This window comes from Pipistrellus kuhlii, unplaced genomic scaffold (assembly GCF_014108245.1).
Source record: "Pipistrellus kuhlii isolate mPipKuh1 unplaced genomic scaffold, mPipKuh1.p scaffold_m20_p_1, whole genome shotgun sequence".
Lineage (NCBI taxonomy): Eukaryota > Metazoa > Chordata > Mammalia > Chiroptera > Vespertilionidae > Pipistrellus > Pipistrellus kuhlii.
Genome location: NW_023425404.1, coordinates 93,315,682 through 93,340,021, shown reverse-complemented (window position 1 = coordinate 93,340,021; position 24,340 = coordinate 93,315,682). Strand labels below are relative to the sequence as shown.

The following is a 24,340-nucleotide window of genomic DNA, read 5'->3' as shown; positions in this document are numbered from 1 at the left end:
GAGAGAATCATTGATTGGCTGCCTCCTGCATGCCTCCCACTGGGGATCTAGCCTGCAACCTGAGCATGTGCCCTGACCAGGAATCGAAAGAATGACTTCCTGGTTCATAGGTCAACACTCCACTCAACCACTGAGCCACACAGCTGGGCTTGAGTGTTTTATTTTTTTATTCACTTGACAGAAAACATACATTAGACCCTAGAAGACATCATGCAACAGGTTTAACTAGTTGCCACTGCATAAAATAACTCTTCTGGGCTCTGAGGACTCCCTGGATGGCCTAGGACAGCCCAAAGAGAAGAAGAACCCTGCCCCAGAGAAGAGGCTGGCTGCCAGGCTTCCCCGGAGCCCATCCCACAGTCTTACAGAGCCGTGACATTCACACACTGGCTGGACAGCATCACAAAAGTGGTTGTGTTGTATTGGGAGGAAGCGGTCTCCTGAACTAGAAGATGGCCTTAAAACCAGGGTGTCCAGACAATCTATATGCATTGCAAACATATAAATTAAGAGGTTCATATGTATACAAAATTCTTGAAAGGGGCCTTAAGTTCATTCTATGGCATGCCAGGTATTTATCAGAACCTGAAAACTGGTGGTTTTCAATGGAGCAGGTGTTAAAAATAGAAGGTATTTATTTATACATGGGCCCTGCTCCTCTCGTGTGCACCATGGAATCCTCTGGTGTTGTCAGGGCCTCTGGGCAATCTCAGCACCCCCACGGGTAACCCATCTGCAGTCTGCATCTTCCGAGAAAGCAGGGGACTTGCTCTGGGGCTCTTCTCCTGTGTCCCCATCTCAGCTTGGCGGCGCCTCTGAACCCAGGGGCTGCCAGAGGGAGTGACGCTGCTGTCAGAGGAATAATCCATGCACTTGTGAAGGATCTCAGGACTGGTGCTACAGTTCAGCCTACCTTCCTCAGCCAGTGGGGATTTTCTGGAAAAGCCTCTGCGTTGAGCCAAGGGACTGCTCCAAGGACTTGAGCATGGGGAGGCATTCGGACTCAGAAAGATATTCTGGTGGCCAGAAGGGCTGAGCTTATTGGTGACCACATGCCGCCGGCCAGCCATAGGGGATGTGGGATTGCTCTCAGGGTCAGAGGAGCTGTTAGCAGAAGACTCATCACCCATGTATTGAAGCTCCTCAATTCTCTTGTTCAGGGACTTGTTCAAGTGGATGCTTGTAGTGGGCTCCTCATCATGGGTCTTGTCTTTGGGAGATTTCTTTCTGGGTGGCTTCATACCAATCAGAACAGCTTTCATGTTCTCCTTGCCCTGAGATTCCATGATCATAAACTCATAGGCTTTGATGGCGGCTTCCACCTCCTCAAACTCTACAATGGCACATTCTTGGGTCCCCACCTGGCTGTACCGGCTGCTAATCCTCCGAATGTCAGGGGGCAGCTCTCTCCCAGGTTTGAGGATCCGCACTGATGAAATGACACCAAAGGTCCCAAAGAGCTTGAGTAGGTGTTCCATCACCTTCTCTTGCACCCTCCCATTCTTCTGAGGGGTGCCCAGAGCCCACAACTTAGGGGACAGGTAGAGATCATAGACCAGAAGCATCTTGCTGGGGAGGTTCTCATTGGGGAAGAGAGGGACAGGGGTGGTCCTCCTCACCTTCCGGTGGTCCTCATTCAACTCTAGGGTCAATGAGTACTTGAGGGCATGTGCTGTGGTTCTCCAGTCCCGTGTAAGGTGTTTCACCTGAAGAACACAAAGCAAATCTGAAATGGTACCCAATGTCCTGGTCTACCTTGTGTCCTCTGTAATCTCTCTCACACCTTTCCTTATTCCGGAGGACTGGTATCTATAATCATACTAGATGTGAGCAGGCACTCAAAAATCTAGTGAATGAATGAATGAACAAACACACTTTGCAGAATATCAAATGAGGCAGCACAGTTGAGAGCAGTGCTGTCCAACAGAACTTGTCATGCTGATGGAAATATTCTATCTATTCTGAACAAGTTTAGAGATTAAACCTGCAGGCTCTGGACAAAGGCTATTGGATGCACAAATGCAAGGCCCACCTCCAACTGGCAGTGAGAGCTAAAAACTTATTCAATCTCCAAGTGCCTCAACTTCCTCATTTGTGAAATGGGGATGTTAATATGCCTGCCTACCTCATAGAGTCAGTCTGAGAATTAAATGAATAAATATTGGGTATCCCCTCAAAAAATGTATATGCACTTTGAATGATTATAAACTCAGTGTTTATTAACATGCAGTTCATTTTCAAAATTTAAAAGAATCTACAGAAATTAATCATTTGTTTTGTCAATGCTTGTTTTCAAACTGATGACTGTTCTGAATTTGTATTTCTGCATTTATGCATTTGCTACAGCGGAGGTTCCAAAAAATGTTTCATATTTCACTGCAATATCTCTTGGAAATAATTTTAGCTGTTTCAACTTGGAATTAAATCCAACTTGGGCCTCATGAAGAATGATTAAATAGATCCCCTCCTCACTTAGTGGAAAGTGTGGGTATGCTGCAGTATGTGAAAGCTACATTTATGTCGTAAAACAGTAATTTTCAAGAGGCCCACTTTCAGTGAGGGAATTCCAAGAAGAATGAGTCATTCTGAAGAAACAGTGGAGATGGGTGGGGTGGGTGGCCTGATCCAGGAATGGCAAAATCACCCTGAGTCCTCTGAGGCCAGAGCAACTGCTCTGCAGAGGAACCAAAGCAGGAACTTCTCAGGACTCAGAAAGGACTCCCTCACAGAGCAGCATTGAGAGGATCGTGGCAGAGCTCTCAAGCATACATGTAGGCTCCTGCAAAGAGGACACTTCCACTCTAGCCTGTGACCTCCAGATGAAATAGCCGGATTTGTGCTTAGGATGTGGGAACCAAAAGTCACCTACACATAGACAACGGGCTGATCACTGTGATACAGGCTAAGGGCAGAGAAAAGTGGGCCCAGGGAAAGAGTCGGATTGGTGGTGAATGAGAGATCCAGAAAGGATGAAGATGATGACCGCAGGTCAGTGCCAGGTTGTGGGAGAGCCAAACAGTGGTCCTTTTGAGGGTAGAACATAGGGAGCCTTCTCCAAAACAGGTGAGGGAGGGAGTCTCTGGAGAGGGCAATCTACTGCCTAAGCTTGGAGCCTGAGCAGATGGTGCCTGAAGGAGGCCAGTGCTGCCTTGCTCAGAGGGTTGGAGAATTGGCCACGGGCCACGGCCCGTGGAGAAAGCAGGGTCTGGTAAGCACCCTTCCAGAGAAGGGAACAAGGTCCATGAGAAATTCAGTCTGAGCGTCCCAGGTCTGTGTCTGAGCTTTTAGAAGGAGTGGCTAGGCACCTAAGAAGAGGAAGCAGGGACAGGCTTTGTGCAATTACTAAAGAACTGTCATTTCCCTGTTTGTTACCTTTGTCATGTATGTTTATTATGATTAGCAGGAAACCTTGTCAAAGGAAAAAGGTCTTTGCTCTCATTTTGGAGGTATTGGGGAGTTTTTGTCCACTCTGAGGCTGGTTTTCAACAGAGAAGACACCTCCTAAATAGATATGTAAGTGGCAAGTTAAAAAGGAAAGAAAATCAAGATGACTTTTAGGGCATCTGAGGAGGAAAAAAGAAATGTATAGGATGATTCCAGTGGTTGTTGCATTTTGGGGCTCCTGACAAACACTTTGCATGTGAAAGCTTGCTCACTCTTCTCTGCACATGTGTGATACTGCGATTTATAATAAGAAATATATGTATTTGGTCTTCATTCTCATTCCTGGCACTGAGCTCCTGAAACCTTTTGTCAATTCCTAAGGGATCAGAGACTAGAAGCATCTTTTCTTCTAATGAGGGGACTCTGGGTGGGCTCCCAAAGCTCCTGGATGGGGCTGGTCACCAGAAAGACTGCATCATAATTAGAAACTTAGCACTTTCAGCCCTCTGCCCCATCCTCTGAGAGGGGAGAGAGGGAGGAAATGAAGTTAATAATGATCACTTTTATGTGAGGAAGCCTCCAAAAAAAATCCCAATAATAAGGGATTTGGAGAGCTTCCAGGTGGGTGAACACCTCTGCCTACATGAAAGGTGGCGCACCACAACTCCACTGGGACAGGCGTTCCTGTGCTCCCAAATTCCATCCCTTTGTATCTCTTCATCTGGTTATTCATCTTACCCTTTGTTATGTCCAACTGGTAAATGTGTTTCCCCGAGTTCTGTGAGCTATTCTAGCAAATAATCGAATCCAAGGGGAGGAGGCCACAGGAACCTCTGATTTGTAGCCAAATTGGACAGAAGTTGTGAGGAACCTAGGGACCCACTACTTGTGATTGGCACCTGAAGTGGGAGTCAGTCTGTGGGACTGAGTCCTTAACCTCTGGGATCTAATGCCATTTCCAGGTAGGCAGTGTCAGAATTGAGGTGAAGTGTAGGACACTCAGCTGTGTCACAGAAATGCTTGGTGTGGGAACCCTCCCCTCACTTCTATTAAAGTGTGAGTGTGGGAATAGTATGACAGCAAAGGAGGAAGAGTAGGTTTTCCTATGGAACATGAAATGCCCTTTCCCATCTCCTATTTGTTGAAAACTCCTACTCATTCTCCAAGATCCAACTTTATTGTTGCACTTCTCCAAGCAGGATTAGTTACTCTAAGCAACTCACTACCAATAGTCCTTTCTTTCTTTCATGGTGCTATCTAGGGTCATATTGTAACCTTTCACTAGTCTCTCTCTCCTTTACTGGACTTTGCAAAGGCAGGGGAATGCCAAATTCATCTTGTATATCCTATGCCTACATGGTACTCAGCATACAGGATGAGTATGCTTGGTGAATGAATAAAATAAAGAAAAGAACAGGAGAGGGCAGAGCACACCAGATCCTGAGGCAGAGATGCAGTCTGGGAGAAGAGTTGTCCTAGGTGCTTCCTGACAACTTGGCCAGGACCTACTCATTACACATTTCATTATACAACAGTCAGTGTAGTGCTTTTCCATTCTAGTAAACAACTTCCCTCAAGAGAGACAGAGTTCTGAGGCCAACTTATTTGTCAGCTCTTCAAGAAGCAGGTAAACACGGACCACTTGATGGGTGTGTACACAGCAGGGCCATGCGGTCTGGTGCCCAGACGGCAGCAACAGGCAGTTTCCCACATCTCCATCTACAGATGAGGTTGGCATTGCACACAAAGGCGGCTGAAATCTTGGAGAAGGGCTTATCTCTCAAAGTTCTGAGCACTCCTTCCTCCTTTTATTTATTCAACTATACAAATGAAAAGCTTGAATTGCATATAATTCTAGGCCTAGAAGTTGTCTCAAAAGGCCATTGCTGAGATCTGTCCTCAACCCAGGACCCTTTCATAGTGTGAGACAATCCTAAATCCCCTTGATCATTTTTCTCTTTTTTCAGGCCTCAGAGGAAGTAAAAAATTACTAGTCATTAGGTTTGAAAAGGGTAAAAACAGCCTTGAAACTCTTTGGGCAGCTCTGACAATGAAGTCTCACCTTTTTGAAGGATGTGAGTAGCTTAACACTCACATATCCCAACTTGTTCCTCCTCACATGCTTTAGCAGGAAGGCATCCTTTTCCAAGTTTTCATTGGAAAAGTAGAATTCGATCTGATCCACCAGTTTTCTGATTAATTCCTCGTCTGGAGGCTTCCACTCCTGCTCCAGGTCCTCATGGTCATTCTCACCCCCACTTGTTGTGGTGCCACTGAGACCAGAAGGAGACACTGGATGTTATGAGCTGAATTGTCTCTCCCCACCCAGAATTCATATGTTGAAGTCCCAACATTCCCGGCTCAGAATGTGACCTTATTTGTAGTCTTACAAATGTCATTAGTTGCAGATAAGGCCATATCAGAGCAGGAAGGTCCCTAATCCAGTAGGACTCATCTTTACAAGGGGAATCTGGACACACAGAGAGAATGCTGAGTGAAGATAAAGACAGAGATGGGGAAAGGGGGGCATGCAGAAGGTAAGGAACATCAAAGATTGCCAAAAAAATACCTAGACCAGACTCTTCCATAGCATCTTGAGAGGGAGCATGCTCCCACTGACACCTTGATTTTGGACTTCTGGCCTCCAGAACTGTGAGGCAGTAATTTTCTGTAGTTCTAGGCCAGGCGTCTTCAAACTACGGCCCTCGGGCCACATGCGACCCGCAGAGGAGTCTGATCCGGCCCGCCAGGTTTTTTGGGCAGTGAGCGCAGCCGAGGTGTTACAGTAGGAATTAGTAGTTCATATAGTCCGGCCCTCCAGCTCTCTGAGGGACCGTGATCTGGCCCCCACTTTAAAAAGTTTGAGGACCCCTGTTAGGCCCTCCAATTTGTGGTGCTTTGTTACAGTAGCCCTAAGAAATTGCACTGGGCCATACCTGAATTGGACTCTACAGAGAGGATGATCACATGGCCACAGGGAATAGGTTTTGCTTCCAAAAAGCTAAGAAATCACACTTTCATTTTTAACAAGGAGATGGGACCATTAATATAACACACTCTACTAATATTTATGTGTTGTTCTTCTATCCGATGCTTTTCACAATACACTCTTTATCCTTCCCTCCCTACCTCCACCCTGCAAATCCTGATTTCCAGAAGGTAGTTTGGCAAAGTAACTAAGAGTCCCAGTTCCAAAGTTACACTGCCTGGGTTTGAATCCAGACACCACCATTTATTAACTGAGTCAAACTGGACAGGAGCTCCACTGCCACACCAAGGTGCCATTTCTATAAATTGGGAGTCATGATAGGATTACTGTAAAGGTTAGATGAATTAAGACAGCCCATATCCCAGAGAGTTCCTGGCATACCCATAGAGCTCAGTAAATGACAGACATATCCATTTGCTCATTCATAAGAGGAAGATCTAGGATCCAAATTCAAATTTGTATCTCCAAAGCCAGCACACACAATATTTTCCAGGTTTTTGTTGGGACCATGCCCTGAAATCTGAAACAATCCCATTCACCAGGGCCTTCTAAATGAAACCCACACTCCCAGGAGCTCTCCTGGATGACTTCCTCTCATGAGAATAGAACATGAGAACAAGCCAAGGAAATCCTGGGCAAAGTTTCTTCAGGATGGCCAACCTTTCACAAAGAGGTTATACAAATTTCAAAGCCATAACTAGGGAATGTGTGATTACCCAAGTCATAGTTGACACCATCATTAAAAGTTATCGAAGGTGATATATATATATATATATATATATATATATATATATATATATATATAAAGGAACCAAGATGGCGGTCTAGGTAAGCATCTAATCTGCCGCCTCACACAACAATTTAAAAAAACAACTAAAATTAGAACGGACTTCATCCAAAAACACAGAAAAAGCTGGTGAAGTGGGAAATCTACAACTAGAAAGAAGGAGAGAGGCTCACGGATCGGACTGGGAGCCACAAAGTGCTGAGGTAGGGAGACGCTCGTATGCAGAGAGGAAGTGCGGCTGAATGCCTAGCTGGCAGGAGGGGAGTAATTCCCAATTGCACTGAACCCTTTCTGACTGTACTGAACCCCAATCCCGGCCGAAACCCCATGGACCCAGGCTCATACGGGTGGAGTCTGGACTGTAGAGAAAGGCACCCAGAGACTCAGAGACTGGGAGACTGGGGGAGCCAGGAGCCACAGCAGGCAGGGTCTACAATGAGTACGCTCAAAAGTCTGACTGAAGAGGTTGCCGCAGCCTCTTCATAGCAGAAGGAGTCAGAAGCTACAGAAACCCAACCCAATTCCGGGTGAGCCCCTGGTGCACTCATGCTCTTGCACAGGGGTGGGATCTGGGACAGTCAGGCGGAAACTCAGGGGTGCCGCGGAAGGCAGAGGTCAGACGGAAACTCAGTCAAGCACACAAGGGGATGGGAAGCCAAGACTGTCAGCTCAGCCCTGAGACTCCGCCCCATCCAAGCTGAGCACAGAGGCTTCTGCAATTTTGCAAGTCTGATCCTATAAGTCTCCAATACAGAAGGTATCCCAAAGTAGCTGATACCCTACCCACATCCAATTGGCCTGAAGGTCACTTCCTCCCAGGGATACCAACAACAATAAAGACTTAGCTACAAACAAGGCTTGTACGCGCAGTCCACAAAGGGGAGCACCAAGAGTGTATACCTCAGGTAACTGGGGAGGCTGACCCTCTAGGCCATATAGGACACCAAACACACAAAGCCATCCCACTCTGGGAAGCAGCAAAAATGCCTAGACAAGGAAATAGATCTCAAATGAAAGAGATGGAGGATATAGAGTTCAAAACCGCGGTTTTAAGGTTATGCAAGAATATCCTAGAAAAGGGTGATACATTTCATGAGACTCAACTAAAAATTAAACATAAACTGACTAAATTGGAAAATACCGGTGTGTGTGTGTGTGTGTGTGTGTGTGTGTGTGTATGGAGAAAATTCCCATAGAACAACCACTAATCCCAGCCAATGCCAGCAACAATACTTGGAGATTAATACAAACTACAATATCCACTATTATTCAGTAAGGCTATGATGTACAGAAGTAAAAAACAAACAAAAACAAAGGATTTAAAAAAAATACAAAGCTACAATAACAGCATAAGAATAAGCATAACAATTTCACTAAAAAGCATAAAAATTCACTATAATCAACATTCACGCAAACAATGACAAAAGGATAGAGAGAACAGTTTGGTTTTTGTTTGTTTGTTTTTTAACTAGTTAATTTAGTGAAGAGAGTGGTATTTATTCACTTGGATCAGGGGGTTGGAAATTAGGTCTATAAGTATGGTGAGAGCTTTAGCAGGGGGTATACAGAAAGAATAGGGGAAAAACTAAAGCCAGAAAGGGATAGGATAAACAGGAGACAAAAAGGGTAAAGGTTAGTAAGAGAGTGATGGTGTAAAGGTCGAGTTGAGATAGGGTTGAACGATGCTATAGTAGTGATTAAAATAGAATGAAGACTAATCCCAATGTAAAATAAAGAGAAAATAAAATGGTACTGGAGAAAAAAAAGAAGAAAAAGGGAACAAAAAATGCAAAATAGCAGTAGTAATAGTGATGATTGAGATTGAGAGATATAATTGAAAAGGTAAAATTAAGTAAGGAAAAAAATTCCTTTATTAAGTAAAAGAAGTAAAAAATGAAAATAAAATAAAAGATGTAAAAAATGAAAATAAAGAATAGTAAAATTAGCATAAAACAGCATAAAAATGTCCAGTAGTGGTCATTCACTTCCTCTGTTATTGTATTTGGCACGCCTGATTTTTGGACCAGACAGTCTTGCAGTTCCCAGCGTTCCACTGCACCTCAGTTATTTGTGTCCATTTATTTTTGATTACTTAAAAGAAAAATAAAGGCAGTTTGTAATTCAGCCCTAGGTGGCAGTGTTTCTGGTTTGACCTCTCAGTCTTTTTGGTTGCTCTGGCCTTCTTTCTCTATGGCTCTAGCTGCTAGAGTGCCTGCTGGCTCCCAGACTATCTTTTCTGGCTCCGATCCCCCTTTTCCAGGAAGGCAATTTCCTCCTGTAGTCCCCAGGATATGCCCAACTGGGCAGTCCTTCCCTAGTATTCAGAAGCAAGGGGGTGAAGGGGATCAGACGCCAAGGTGTCCAGATGTTCCGTCCTTGACGGGACAGCCCCAATTCTTAATAATCTGTCCCGTGTCCCTTGTCCCTTGGCGTTTTAAAAAAAGTCCTGCTTCTGGGGAAAATTACACCAAACCTAGCACTGGGTCTCGCCTGGCAGGATTCTTGCTGCAGCCACAGCCTTCTTCCGGCGCAGAGATTCAACAGCAGAATGAAGGAACACAAGAATCAGGTCAAAGAGCCAAAAGACACTCCTCTGGAGAAGCAAGAAGAAAAGAGAATCCAGAAAGTTGAAGATAGTGTAAGGAACCTCTGGGACAACTTCAAGCGTACCAATATCAGAATTATGGGGGTGCCAGAAGAAGAGAGAGTGCAAAATACTGAAAACATACTTGAAGAAATAATATCAGAAAAATTACCCCACATGGTGAAAGAAATAGACTTACAAGTACAGAAAGCTTACAGAACCCCAAACAAGAGGAATCCAAAGAGGAACCCTCCAAGACACATCATAATTAAAATGCCAAGGGCCACGAATATACAATGGAGTCAAGACAGTTTCTGCAATAAATGGTGTTGGGAAAATTGGACAAACACATGCAAAAGAATGAAACTAGATCACCAACTTACACCATTCACAAAAATAAACTCAAAATGGATACAGGACTTAAACATCAGACGGGAAACCATAAAAATACTAGAAGCATCCACAGGCAGCAAAATCTCAGAGGTATGCCAAAAGAACTTCTTCACTGATACTACCCCTAGGGCAATGGAAGCTAAAGAGAAAATAAACAAATGGGACTACATCAAAATAAAAAGCTTTTTTACAGCAAAAGAAACCATCAACAAAACAACAAGAAAGCCCACAGTGTGGGAGAACATATTTGCAAATGATACCACTGATAAAGGTTTAATCTCCAACATCTACAAACAGCTTATACAACTAAATAAAAGGAAGATAAATAATCCAATTAAAAAATGGGCAATGGACCTAAATAGAACATTTTCAAAAGAAGACAGAAGGAAGGCCAAAAGGCACATGAAAACATGCTCAAAGTCACTAATTATCGGAGAGATGCAAATCAAAACAACAATGCGGTACCATCTCACACCTGTCAGAATGGCCAACATCAACAAATCAACAAACGACAAGTGTTGGCAAGGTTGCGGAGAAAAAGGAACCCTCGTGCACTGCTGGTGGGAATGCAGACTGGTGCAACCACTGTGGAGAAAAGTGTGGAGTTTCCACAAAAAACTGAAAATGGAACTCCCATTTGACCCAGTAATCCCACTTCTAGGAATATATCCCAAGAAACTAGAAACACCAATCAGAAAGGATATATGCACCCCTATGTTCATAGCAGCACAATCTACAATAGCCAGAATTTGGAAACAGCCTAAGTGTCCGTCAGCAGATGATTGGATCCAAAAACTATGGTACATCTACACAATGGAATACTATGCTGCCATAAAAAAAGAAGGAATTCTCATCATTTGCAGCAACCTGGATGGAATTGGAGAACATCATGCTGAGTGAAATAAGCCAATCAATGAAAGAGAAACACCACATGACCTCACTCATTTGTGGATAATAAAGAGCATTATAAACTGATGAACCAAAAGATAGATATATCAACAAGTAGACTGTCAAATTACAGCGGGGAGGGGAGGAAGATCTGGGGGAGATAATAGATCAACCGAAGGACTTTTATACATGCATATAAGTACAACCAATGGACACAAAACTCTGGGGAGGGAGGGGATGTGTGGGAGGGAGGGAGGGGGGCAAAAAAAAATCAATAAAATATATTTTTAAAAATAAATAAAAAATGCTGTAATCAAAGCTACGAAAATAAAATAAAATAAAATAAAATAAAATAAAATAAAATAAAACCACAAAATAAAATAAAATAAAATAAAATAAAATAAAATAAAATAAAATAAAATAAAATGCCAAGGGCAAAAGACAAAAAGAGGATCTTACAAGCAGCAAGAGAAAAGCAGTTGGTTACCTATAAGGGAGCACTGATATGATTATCAGCTGATTTCTCAACAGAAACTATGCAGGCCAGAAGGGAGTAGCAAGAAATATTCAAAGTGATGAATAGCGAGAACCTACAACCAAGATTACTGTATCCAGAAAAGTTAACATTCAGAATTGAAGGGCAGATAAAGAGCTTCACAGATAAGAAAAAGTTAAAGGAGTTCATCACCACCAAACCAGTATTATATGAAATGCTGAAAGGTATTATTTAAGAAGATGAAGAAGATCAAGTGAATTAAAAGTCCGAGGAACAGAATAAACTGGTGAATATTATAGAATCAGGGGCAAAGAAAGGGAGTAGATTGATAATTATCAGGGGGGAAGGGATGTGGGGGTGCAGAGACTAGATTAAAATCGTATAACCTATGGATGAGGACAATGGCGGGCGGGGGGGGGGGGGGACAGGAGGGGAGATAAGGGCAAGGGCAGAGGGTGAGGAATCGGGTGGAAGGGAGCTATGGGGGGTAAAAAGGAGAAACAATTGTAATAATCTGAGCAATAAAGATTTATTTTTAAAAAAGTTATCAAAGGTGAGTTATCATTTGTATATTTATTACTAAATTAAATTATGCATTATACAAATACTATATATATTGTACTACACAATAAAAGGGTTTAGTTAAAAATCACTTCTGGAAAAAATACAGCTGCTTTTCTATGTGGTAGCTTTATGTCCAAGAGCCTGAACACCCAGCTCATAGCTCCCATTACCATGTTCTGAGCAGAGAAAACAACTCTTGAGTACAGACACACACACCTAGTCCACCTAAAGCATCCATGTGCTTCTACTCTGTTGGGAGAACGTGTTCACAGCAGCATTATTCACAATAGCCAACAGATGAAAACAACTCAAAGTCCACTGATGGATAAATGGATAAACAAGATATGGTATGTACATACAGTGAAATATATTTCAGCCTCAAAAAGAAAATTCTGACACATACTATAACGTGGATGAACCTTGAGGACATTATGCTAAGTGAAATAAACCAATCACAAAAGGACAAATACTGTATGATTTCATTTATATGAGGTCCCTAGAATAATCAAATTCATAGAGACAGAAAGTAAAGTGGTGGTTAAAAGGGGTTAGGGAGGGGTGAATGGGAAGTTATTGTTTAATGGATAGAGTTTCAAGTAGGAAAGAAAAAAATTCTGGAGTAGGAAGGTGGTGTTGGTTGCACAACAATGTGAGAATGTGAGTGTACTTGATGCCACTTAAAAAGAGTTAAGATGATAAATTGTTTGTGTATTTTACTACAATTAACTTTTTTTTTTTAAAGTAGGCCTTCAATAAAAAGTATGTATGTTTAGATGCATATTATGTTTCCTTTACAAAGAAACAAACAATTAACATTTCCCTTGGATCAACATTAAGCTCTTACATAAAATAATCAACCATGGAAAAAAGAGAGCAGGCTCAAAAATCGAAGTACTATAACCTATTACTTTAAGGTTGGAAAGGGATCATCCATATATGTCCCTTGATTCTAGCAAAATTTTCATTGGTTTTCAACCACCCAAAAAAATCAATTGCAGAAGAGTCAAAATGAGAATAAAAATTAAATATTCTGTGAGGAGGGGAAAAAAAACAACAATTAAATCCATATCATAATTTTTCAAATTCAGAAATTAAAATTAGCATAAAATATAGGCATTGGTTGATTTTAAAAATGAAAAGGTTTCATTATTTGCCTGCAGACAATCTGGAAATGGGGTTTTACTATTTAACTTTCATGTCACTGATTTTCTTTATGTGACTGGTAAATAATTCATCTTTTCTTTTATAAACATTTAAAAGTAAACTTTAGAATAGTTTTAGATGTATAGAAAAATTGTGAAAATAGTACAGAGAGTTCCCATATGTCCAATACCAGGCTTCTTCTTCTATTATTAATAGCTTACATTCATAATATATTAATGAATATTATTGCATTATTACTAACTTTATTAAAGTCCATACTTTATTCAAATTCTCTTAGTTTTTACCTAATATCCTTTTCTGTTGCAGGATCTCATCCAAGATGTCATATTGCATTTAGTCATCATGTCTCACCGGGCTCCTCTTGGCTGTTACAGTTTCTCAGACTTTCCTTGTTTTTGATGACCTTGGCAGTGTTAATGGCGTTCAGGTATTGTAGAATGTCTCTCTTTATGGTTCGTCTGATATTTTTCTCATGATTAGACTGAGGCTATGAGGTTCTAGGAGGACCACAGAAGTAAATTTCCATTTTCATCACGTCATATCAAGGCTACGTACTATCAACATGACTAATCACTGTGGATGCTGACCCTGGTCATCTGGCAGAGGTAGTTTGTCTCCATCTTAAAGTAACTCCTTTCCCCGCTTCCCATACTGTACACTTTGGAAGGCAGTCACTGCACACAGCCTACACTTAAGGAATGGGGCGTTAGACTCCAAGGCTATTCCTTTTGAAGAATGAAGGTCTGGATTGCTTTTTCTTGGTGGTCATGTGGGTTCCTTCTATAGCTGTACACTCCTGTTGGTTTTCTTCTTAGGTGGCTCTATGTACATGAGTGGCACAAGCCAACTGGCAGGCCTCACTATAGAGAGAAGAGGAGGGAATCATTATGTAAAGCCTCATATGGAGAAGGCTTTACATTGTAGATACTGGCTCTACCTTAGCAGCCATAGATCACCAATTAGTTCATTTAATTCCTGTAGAAAATAATCTTTTTTTCCCCCTTGGAAGTAAACGGTATGCTGTCTGCTACTTTTCATTGTCAGGCAGAGAGACTGGGCAATTGTTCCAAAGGAAGAATTTGAATTACTTCTCAGATATTAGCATTTCTTTCACTCTTGTACCCTTTGCAGGCTTCTGTCTTCCCATCTCCTGCCACCTCCTCTGGCCCCCTGCCCCACTCCAGTTGCATTTCAGGTTAAGCCTATTCCACTCTGTGCCTTATCACATGTTTTGAAGAACAGCCATGTCACTGCTGTAATGATGATGTTAACAAAACAACATTTTCTATTTCATATTAAGTAAAACCCAAGTCCTTAGCTCTATATTCAGATTCATTTTAGAATCTGGCTGTAACCAGCTTCCAAACTTATTTCAACCTATTTCCTTTCAGATCTTTTGCACCAAGCAATTAGAGTTATAGTTCCTGCCCTGGCCTGGTAGAAAGTGTCATCGGTACACCAAAAGGTTTCAGGTTTGATTTCTGGTCATGGCATGTACCTAGGTTGTAGGTTTGATCCCTGGTCAGACACATACAGGAGGCAACTGATCGATGTTTCTCTTTCTCTCTCTTCACCTCTCTCTAAAATCAATAAAACATTTTCTAAAAGGTTTATAGTCCCACCCAGCCAGAATGGCTCAGCGATTGAATGACCATCTATGAACTAGGAGGTCACAGTTCGATTACTGGTCAAGGCACATTTGGAGAAACAAATACAGCATAAAATATCCAGATTGCAGGCTCGATCCCCAGTGTGAGGTGTGCAGAAGGCAGCCGGTCAATGATCCTCTCTCATCATTGATGTTTCTCTCTGTCTCCCTCTCTGAAATCAATAAAAAAAATATTAAAAAAAAAAAAGACTTACAGTTCCTTGTAAGGGTCACAAGGTTTCTGAACTCTAGGCCTTTGAGCATACAGTTCCCATCTCCTTGAATGCTTTGCCCAATCTCTCAAGTATAAATCCTAGTTAGACATCAAGGTTCATCTTAAATGAGATTCTCCCAAGAAGAAAGTCATTTGAGCTTTCAACTAACACTTGTCTATAGTTGTATTGAAACTACTTGTGTGCACTTCTTTTTAGTGCCCTGAACTGAAAGTGCCTGGGGAGCAGGGTTCATATTGGGTTCTTTCATTCTAGCATCAACCCAGAGCCTTGCACAGAGTAGGAATTTAAAAAGTACCACCAATATAAAGTGAATCATTTCTGTAAGGGCAAATCACACCTATCAGGATTCTTTGAAGCAGAAAGTATAAGTATGGTTACTGGTGAATATCTTTCTTTTTTTTTTAAAATATATTTTTGTGGATTTCAGAGAGAAAGGGAGATGGAGAGAGAAAGAGATAGAAACATCAATGATGAGAGAGAATCATTGATCGGCTGCCTCCTACATGCCTCACACTGAGGACTGAACCCTGGGCAGGTGCCCTGACCAGAAATTGAACCATAATCTCCTGGTTTTTAGGTAGAATCTCAACCCCTGAGCCCATCAGCTGAGCTTGTTAGTGGCCTTTTAAGAGAACTTTGAAAAAGGTTTACATTTAAGTTTTATATTTACATGAGAGGCCTGATGCACAAAATTCGTGCAAGAGTAGGCCCTCACAGCCCTCGCTGCCTCAGCCCTTGCAGCCCCAGCTTCGTCAGGAAAGTTGTCTGGACAGTTGTTCCGCTGTTCGGCCATTTGGTCAATTTGCATATTATGCTTTTATTATTATAGATTATTGTTTCACTTTAAATAAAGCATTGTACATTGGCAGTGGAAATAAATACTTTTGTTACAGTTGTAAACCTGGTAGAAACAGAAACATAGTGTAGAAATAGGGGGCACATTTCAAAATAGAGGACTGGGCTCCATGGGCCAGTGTTGAAATATTTATTATATTTGTAAATAATTTGGAGAAACAAATACAGCATAAAATATCCAAGGCTTTTCTCATAAAATCTCAAGCTAATTTGGATATATTAATTGAGTGGTTAATCTATGAAACTTTATAGAAGGAAAATATCCAATCTAAAATGGTGGAGTAGTGAGCTCCTCACTGAGACTTTCAACACAGTATCTCTTGAAGACATCTATCCTTGCAATATGGTCTGATATTGTGCTTTAGCCACCAAGACCAGGAAAATCCTGGACAGCAACAAGAAAGATTTTGAGAAAACATCATTTATGTAAAGCACTAGGGTTTAGTTCCATGTGAAGTTTCTTTTGCTTTGTCTCTAGAAAAAGATAAGAATCTGAAAACATTAAAAAAAAAAAAAAGGCAACCAAATTGATGATGCAATATAAAAACATGAGGACAAAATCAAAAGATAAAGGTTTGTCTTAGAAACAGATTTAAAATATACAAGTATGTTCAACTTTGGAAAAGGCACCTTGGGAACAACTCCATTTTGGATATCACTAGCAGAGGCTACATCCTGTTCATCCAGGTTCTTACATATTTATTAGAGGCCTGTTGCATGAATTCATGCACATGTGGGGTCTCTCAGCCTGGCTGGTGATTGGGGCCGATCGGGGCCATCTCATCTAGTCTAGGAGGAAGGACTGTGGGAGATTGGCCAGCCATGGGAGGTTGACTGTGGCAGTGCACTGACCACCCGACCAGCCGGGGGGAGGGATGGCTGTGGGAACACATTAACCACCAGGGGGCAGCTCCTTCATCGAGCATCTGGCCCCTGCTGGTCAGTGTACATCATAGCAACCAATCAACTGGTCATTCGGTTGACCAGTTGTAATGCCTCTCTTAGCCCAGCCTGCAGCCTCTCCAGTCAGGGACCCCTTGAGGGATGTCCAACTGCCAGTCAGGCCTAAAACACTGCCAGTTGGACATCTCTCTTGCAATCTGGGATCACTGGCTTCTAATTGCTTACCTGCCTGCCTGACTGCCTGCCTGATCAGCTCTAACTGCCCTCCCCTGCTGGCCTGAACTTGCCCCCAACTGCCCTCCCCTGCCACCCTGATCTCACCCCCAATTGCCCTCCCATGCAGGTCTAATCTTGCCCCCAACTGCCCTTCTCTGCTGGCCAATTTGGTTCTGATTGGTCAGTTTCTATGCCAGTCAACATCAAAAGCTCCTCCTCCTAGACAGCCATTGGCTCCTCACAGTTGACCCACATTTGGTTCTTTTTTTGGGGGGGCAGGGGGTGGTGGAGGGTGGGCTGTTTATTAAGTAGTTATTACTGGAGTCAGGACATAAGTAGTGTCAGCCCTGGGAACGTGACCTGTCAATGTTGATCACAAAGCCCCCAAGGCTGGTACTGGGGAGTCCCAAGGTCAGAAATGAAACTGAAAGGCCTCAGTCACATACTGCTTCCAGGCATCCAGGCTGGGAAGCAGGAAGAAGATGCCCATGACATTCTGGGTCTCTACATCAGACACCACTGAGGTCTGGTAGGACATCAGCTGCATGCCTACCTCTGACAGAAGCCAAATCATGGTAGGCAGCATGGCAGGGTTGAAGGGCTGAGCCCTGAGGAGAGGCACTTCTGGTCTGAAGGCAGCTCTGTTGAGTGCCTGCAGCACAGGTGTGGTGCTCTAGACAAAGCCCACAGCCTGGTAGAGGGTACCTGCCAGGCCACACTCAGGAGGCCTTCCCGCATCCTTGCTCTCTTGGCACAGTGGGGTTATGGGAGGTGGTTACATTGAGGCCAGTCTCCTTCACCAGCAGCATGGCATTGACCAAGTTCACATCCACATGATTAAAAGCGTCTTTGAGGAGGCCGACAATGACTGCAGGGCTCAGGCAGTTCCCGGCATTCTTCAGGAATAAGCCCTTTGGGGGACCTTGCCCAAGCTCACATCAGAGCCCCCAGAGTTTCTGCCAGACCGATCCAAGGTTTGGTGTGCAGAAAGAAGGCGCTGGTAAGAGCTTGGGCATTCACAACCCCGGCAAGGGCTTTCCCCTTCACCATGTCCATGAACTGGATAGTGATCTCCTCCCTGCAGCAGCTCTGAGCCTCCTTGGTGCTGGCGCCCAGGTGGGGGCAGCTGATGACCTGGTCCACAGCACGTTCCGAAACGGCTCCTCCACGAATACATCCAGCTCTGCACCCAAGCACTGCCCTGACTGCAGGCCCCAGAGCAGGGCGACCTCATCCATGATTCCTCTGAGGGCGCACAGCCTTCTTGCACAGGGCAAAAGTGCTGTCATTCATCAGGTCTGTCGTGGAGGACAGGAGAGGGGTGTGCACAGTGATGAAGTCACAGAGGGGCCAGATCTCCTCCAGGGGCAGCTGCTGAATGCTGAAGGAGGCTGAGACCTCTGGTGAAATGATGGGGTTGTACTCTACAGTCTTCATCCTGAAGGACTGCATCCAGATGGCCACCTCTCTCCCAATCCTCCCCAGGCCAAGAATTCCCAGGGTCTTTCCATTCAACTCGGTTCCCATGAACTATTTTCAGTCCCATTTACCATCCTTCATTGAAGCTGTTGCCTGGGGAATCTGCCAGGCCAGATACATGATCATCACACAGGTGAGCTCCACAGCACTAAGACTGTTCCCATTGGGAGTGTTCGTGAGCAGGATGCCCTTCCTTGTGGCGGCCTCCAGGTCCACGTTGTCCACGCCGGTGCTGGCCCTGCCCACCACCCGGAGCTTCTCTGCTGTGTTGATGACATCCATGGTCACCTTGGTGGCCGAGGAAAGGAGAAGGCCTTTGCAGTCCTGCAGCTTGACTATCAGCTTCTCTTTGCTCAGGTTCTGCTTCTCCACCACCTACAGTCCTCCATCTTGCAGGATCTTCCGGCATCAAGGATACAGGCTGTCACTGATGAGCACTTTCTGTAGATTTGTGAAGGCCATTGCTGGAGCCAGCCTCGGGATTAATCACTTTCCCTGGACTGAAACACCTCTAAGCCCCCAGATTTGGTTCTGATTGGTCAGTTTCTATGCCACTAAGTGTCTCTGGACCTATCAATGGGGCCTGATCAAGAAGGTGGGGCTAATCAGTAGCTCAGGTGGAGTCCTGGAGAGAAATGGAGGCCCGGCTGCTGGCCACACTGGGAGAGAAAGAGAGAGGCAAGTACTGCTCAAAAGCTGCCACAGAGGCAACGGATCAGTCCTGTTTCTCTCTTCGGGCCTCTCTCTGACCCTGATTCTCAGCCCCCTAGCAGTTAGAGCTGGGGCACCTGGCCTACCAGCAAAGTAGTCAGCACTGGGTTGCCCCGGCACTGACTTCCCTTCTGGTCCAGCTTCGGTAATAAGGAGCTTCAGTCATACTGGTGTTACACCCTGGCTCTTTATTATAGAGATTATAATTTTAAATTATTTTATACATTGTAAGACAAAGAAAACAAATAGTTTAATATTATTAGAAACCAAGAGTTCCAGGGTAAAATTAAAGGAAGTAAAGCAGAACCTTAAAATATTAAATTATTATAGAATTAGCAATATAAATTTAAACAAAGAAAAGATTTCCTAGCTCTGTCCATTGAAAGGCCTGAAAGCAATGGTGCCCCAGTAGATATTAGCACTCAAATCCAAGTCTTGGTTTCTAAATATCTTCCCACTAGTATTTGAAAAACTAGAGATTCCTGTGGAAATGGCTAAATCCCATGACTGGAATAGGAAAAATGTAAATTTAAGTCAAGAATATAAAATACCAGAAAGTAAGGAAGTACTCAAAAAAGGGGAAATAATTAACCATTTCTGTTTGCCTCTTTAGGAGGAACTCTTGTTCAATTCTAGGTATGACACAAAACTCTCTTTTACAGTAGAATGCAAATAAATGTACTATAAAGGATAAAATTAGAAAATCACCAATTTGCCATCCCAAATTAACTGACTCCAGCAAGGATCATCAATGCATGCTACTACCATTAGGAGAAAGTGGTTGGAGAAAGAATATTCACAAGAAGTACACCTATTACTTGTTCATTGCAATAGAGGGACCACCTTAACCAAGAGGTCAAATTTAGCACCACTAATGGTAGATGCTGCCTAAAGAGATGCAATGAAAAACCCATGGCATTCTTTGTGAAGTGTTCTTGCCCAAATGTCTAATCTGAATCTAATCAAGCCTTTAGCCCTAACTTCCAGTTTACAGGAAACACATGGCACAAAGGAGCAAGTTCAACCAGACCAATTCAAACTATGAAACATTCAACAAGACATCTGGCCTCTTAGCTCCAAAATAGAAAAGCATTTTTTAAAAAGTGGTAATGTTCTAGATTAAAAGATTTCTAAAGACATAATAGGCAAATGCCTCAACTTGGATTGGATTCTAGTGTAAAGGGGGAAAATAACAGCTGTAAAACACAATATGGGGCAATTGGGGGAACCCTGGCTATGAGACTTGACGGTTAGATTATTTTAGGGATTATATGAGGGAATTGTTAATTTTCTTTTTAAAGAATACTCTAAAAATATTTTTATTGATTTCAGAGAGGAAGGGAGAGGGAGAGAGATAGAAACATCAATGATGAGAGAGAATCATTGATCAGCTGCCTCCTGCACTCCCCCTACTGGGGATCGAGCTGGCAACCCAGGCATGTGCTCCCAACCAGAATCAAACCTGGGACCCTTCAGTCCACAGGCCAATGCTCTATCCTCTTAGCCAAACAGGCTAGGGCAGGCAATTGTTAATTTTCTTAATTGCAATAAATAATATTATGGCTTTATAGAACAATGTCATTATTAAGAGCATTATTAAGTATGTAAGGTATAAGTCTTATGTACCAGATATCTGTAAATGCTTCAGAAAAAACCATACACATTATATATCCATCAAATAAATGACAAAAATATTTCCAACTGTACTATTGTTTCACATTTTATGTTTGAAATTTTTAAGTTAAAAGGTGATAATAAAAGGAAAGTAACTTTTTAGTGAACAAGATGTGAGAAGACTAATGAACATTTGGAGGTTACAAAGATTTTTCCTTTTTTCCATTTATCCCTTGTCCCTGGGTATAAGCCAGGTATTGGGTGAGATACTGGAGATACTGAAAGGACTCAGGCAAGATCACTGCCTTCAAGGACCTCACTATCTAGTGAGGAGAAACACATATACTTCAACCCCATAGAGTGATTCTGACCTCAGAGACATGATTCATTCTACAAATATTTGGAAAATACTCACTATATGCCAGGTACTGAGAACAGGGCAAGCACGGTCCCTGAATTCACGAAGCTCATTTTCTGCTGAGGGATATGGAACTCTAGAATTGTAATTGTGGGCAAGTGCTCGGACTAAAATGGATCTATGGCTACAGCAACACAAAGGAGAGGAAACAAATCCGGTTTTGGGGTCAGGATGGGGGTAGTGAGGAAGAGGCAGTAAAGCTTCCAGGCTGACTAGAAGTCATCAACCAGAGGGACCTAGAGGCGTAATTACAAAGGCATACAGACACAAACTGCACCCTGTGTTCAGGGACCTAGAGGGTCAGATACCTGGGCTGCCTCTTGCAGGCTCTGGGACCCTAGTGCCTGGAGAATGCACTTGACATTCTCCCAGAGTGGCAGCTTCTCCGGTGCCAGGCTGGGCCCAAATGAGGGACAGTGTGCATCCCGTCCTTGGCTGCATCTCCTTGTGCTCTGAATGTCTGCTGGGTTCTGTTGGCTACACTACCCTGAAGAGCCTCAGAGATTTTTCTGGGGTCAACTCTATGCCAGTGGGCAGCAGAAAATGCTTCTGACTGAGTGTTTTATCAGACTCGAGCCACTGGACTGGAGCTGGGAGAAAAAGGCGGTTCTGCAGAGAAGGTGAGGAGGGTGAGGGCAAGAGGCCTACAAGAACTGAGGATCATGTTCTCTAGATCCCATAGGGGATCTTTCTGGGCCCCCAAAATAAGTAGGTCTTTACTCCATGCTAATGGTACTGTGTTAGCCCCAGGATAGAGGACAACTTTTTGCTAACCAGAGGCAAAATAAATGTGAGAAGGATAAACCACTCAGAGCTATTATAATGACCTCTGAAATTATTTGACTAGGTGGCTGCCTTCTCCTGAACACTGTGAGATCCAGTGACTATGGAGTCAGTATTTTTATACTCTCAGTACTCAGCAGAGCTGAATTAATGAATCAGACTCCATAGTATGTAAAGTGCTGAAATGTCTACTATGTCATCTGCTGTGGCCCAGCTTTCCTCCTCAAATACCCCTGCCTCCACTGGACCACCCTGAATCTCGGGGTTCCCAAATCCAGACTTTTTCACTGGGAAAGAGTCAGTGAGTGATGGGGGATAGCTTTGGTCCCAGTCTCTTTATGCCTTTGAGCTGACTATTCTTCAAATAAAAAAGATTTATGCCTGCCGCAGAATAATCCTGCAGAGCCCTAACAGCTAAAAGCATGTGCAAAGAGTCTTAGAAGAAGGCTCTTAATATGTGCCTGTTGGCATTTCCCAGAATTTGCAAGTTCTGCCATTCCCTATTCTCATTTCTATGGATACTCAATACTGTATCTCCTTTCGATAGCAGGAACAAAACCACAGTCCTAAAAGGCTTGGGCATTAGTTGGACACAAGGATAAGATCTCCAGTTGATGGCAAAGTTCAGGGCCCAGAGGCATGGTTAGGCAGGTGGCTTCTTGTGCCATACCAGCTCCAGACTACCTAGGACCCAGGAACCCAACGCCAAGGCAGCAAGAAGATGATGCAAGCATAGAAGTCAGGTGGGGAAGACTATGTGAAAATTGGAATCCCCAGCAAGGGAGGATACAGGCAGTAAGCCCTAAACGGATCCCAAATCAGGGCCACAGAGCTCTCTACACCATGAACTCACCCCTCCTAGGATCCCACAGCAGCAAGTGTCCCCTGTGCCTGACCCCACCCAGAGAGGGAAGCCATTTGGATTGATAAACAGTCTGGGCAGTGATGATTTGCTGGAATCCCTGGAACAAGGTTGGGGGTGGGGAGGGAGACACCCTCTAGAGTAAAAGTCAGGCTGGGCTTTTTAGAAGCTCGGGAAGGAGAGGACAGGGAGAGATAGCCCAGGAAGGACTTCTTTCTGGGTCCCAGACCATGTCCACGGACAGGCCCCTCGGATCCCCGCCACCATCCCTGGCAGGGAGGGAGCCTTGATCGCGTTACAGAGCTGCGGACCCTGGCACAAGGACGGCCACAAGCCCTTCTGATACTGTGCGACACCCGGAGCAGCATCCCCGGGGCAGCACTGACTCAACCCCCTCCGCTCGCTGAGCGGTCGCCCCCGAACTCCCATCCGCCGGACCAGGGGTCTGGAGCTCCCACCCGGCCCTGCAGCCGCCGCGCCTACCTGTGCCCGCGGCTGGGCTCCTCCTCGCTAGCGCTGCCCCAGCCGGGGCTGAGGTACCGAGCCGGGTGCCCCGCGCCGCGCGCCTCTGCGCCCTCCTCGTCCTCCTCCAGCTCCTCCGCGTCCTCGGCCTCCTGGATGGCAACGCGGATCTGCACCGCGGTCGTGGGCCCGGGCAGAGCCTCCTCGCCGGGTTGGGCCATGGCTCGCGGGCCGGTCGGCACTGCGGCGCCTCAAGGCCGAGATATTCGGGCTGCAGCGTCTACAACCAGGGGGCAGAGGAGGCAGGGGGGTCGTGGCGCCCCGCCCCGCGCCGCTGCCGCCACCGCCCCGGACGCAGGCGGAGAGCAGGCGCGGGCGGGGCCGCGGAGGGAGAGGGCGACTTCCTCTGCTCTCCGCCGAGGCCTGTCCGAGGAATGTCCCCGGCCTCAGGCTTCCAGCGCGCACCCTCTGCTCACCTCCCAAACCTGACCCGAGGAGCTGCCCGCTGCTTTCAAGGCTGCCCAACACATCTAACTTCTCAGTTGGTAGATGACTGGGGTGGCAGGCACAGACAGCAGCTAAGGGTTTCGGTGCCTCCTCCGCTGACCTGACAATATTTCTGAAATCTCCACCTTTAGTCTTTTTGGCATAGCCAACTAGACTGCGTCCTGTGAGGTCAGGGACTTGATGCCTGCCAGGACCTATATTAGTGGTTCTCAAAATGTGGCCCTCAAACCAGCAGCATCAGCTTTACCTGGGAACTGGTTAGAAATGCAAATTCTAACCAGTTCCAATCCAGACCTGAATCAGAATCTATGAGTCAGAACTTTTAACAAGCACTCTAAGTAATGCTGAAGTTCAAAGTTTGAAAATTTCCTATATTTCTTCTTAGAATATGTCCTTC

At 44.3% G+C, this 24,340-nt stretch overlaps 1 protein-coding gene and 1 pseudogene across 2 annotated transcripts; both read right to left on the bottom strand.

The window, feature by feature from the left end:
• Positions 1–144: 144 nt before the first annotated feature.
• On the bottom strand, positions 145–23,915 carry LARP6 (La ribonucleoprotein 6, translational regulator). Of its 2 annotated transcripts, XM_036457198.2 has the most exons (3): positions 23,458–23,915; positions 5,447–5,657; positions 145–1,706 (listed from the first exon to the last, which is right to left on the bottom strand). In XM_036457198.2, exons 1-3 carry the CDS (start codon positions 23,655–23,657, stop codon positions 639–641), a joined length of 1,479 nt encoding a protein of 492 aa, XP_036313091.1. In that variant the 5' UTR covers positions 23,658–23,915; the 3' UTR covers positions 145–638. The 2 variants fall into 2 exon arrangements, with proteins under 2 accessions (XP_036313091.1, XP_045443350.1); XM_045587394.1 differs by lacking the exons at positions 5,447–5,657; positions 23,458–23,915 and adding an exon at positions 3,373–3,767.
• On the bottom strand, positions 17,454–19,129 carry LOC118729752 (annotated as a pseudogene).
• Positions 23,916–24,340: the final 425 nt, after the last annotated feature.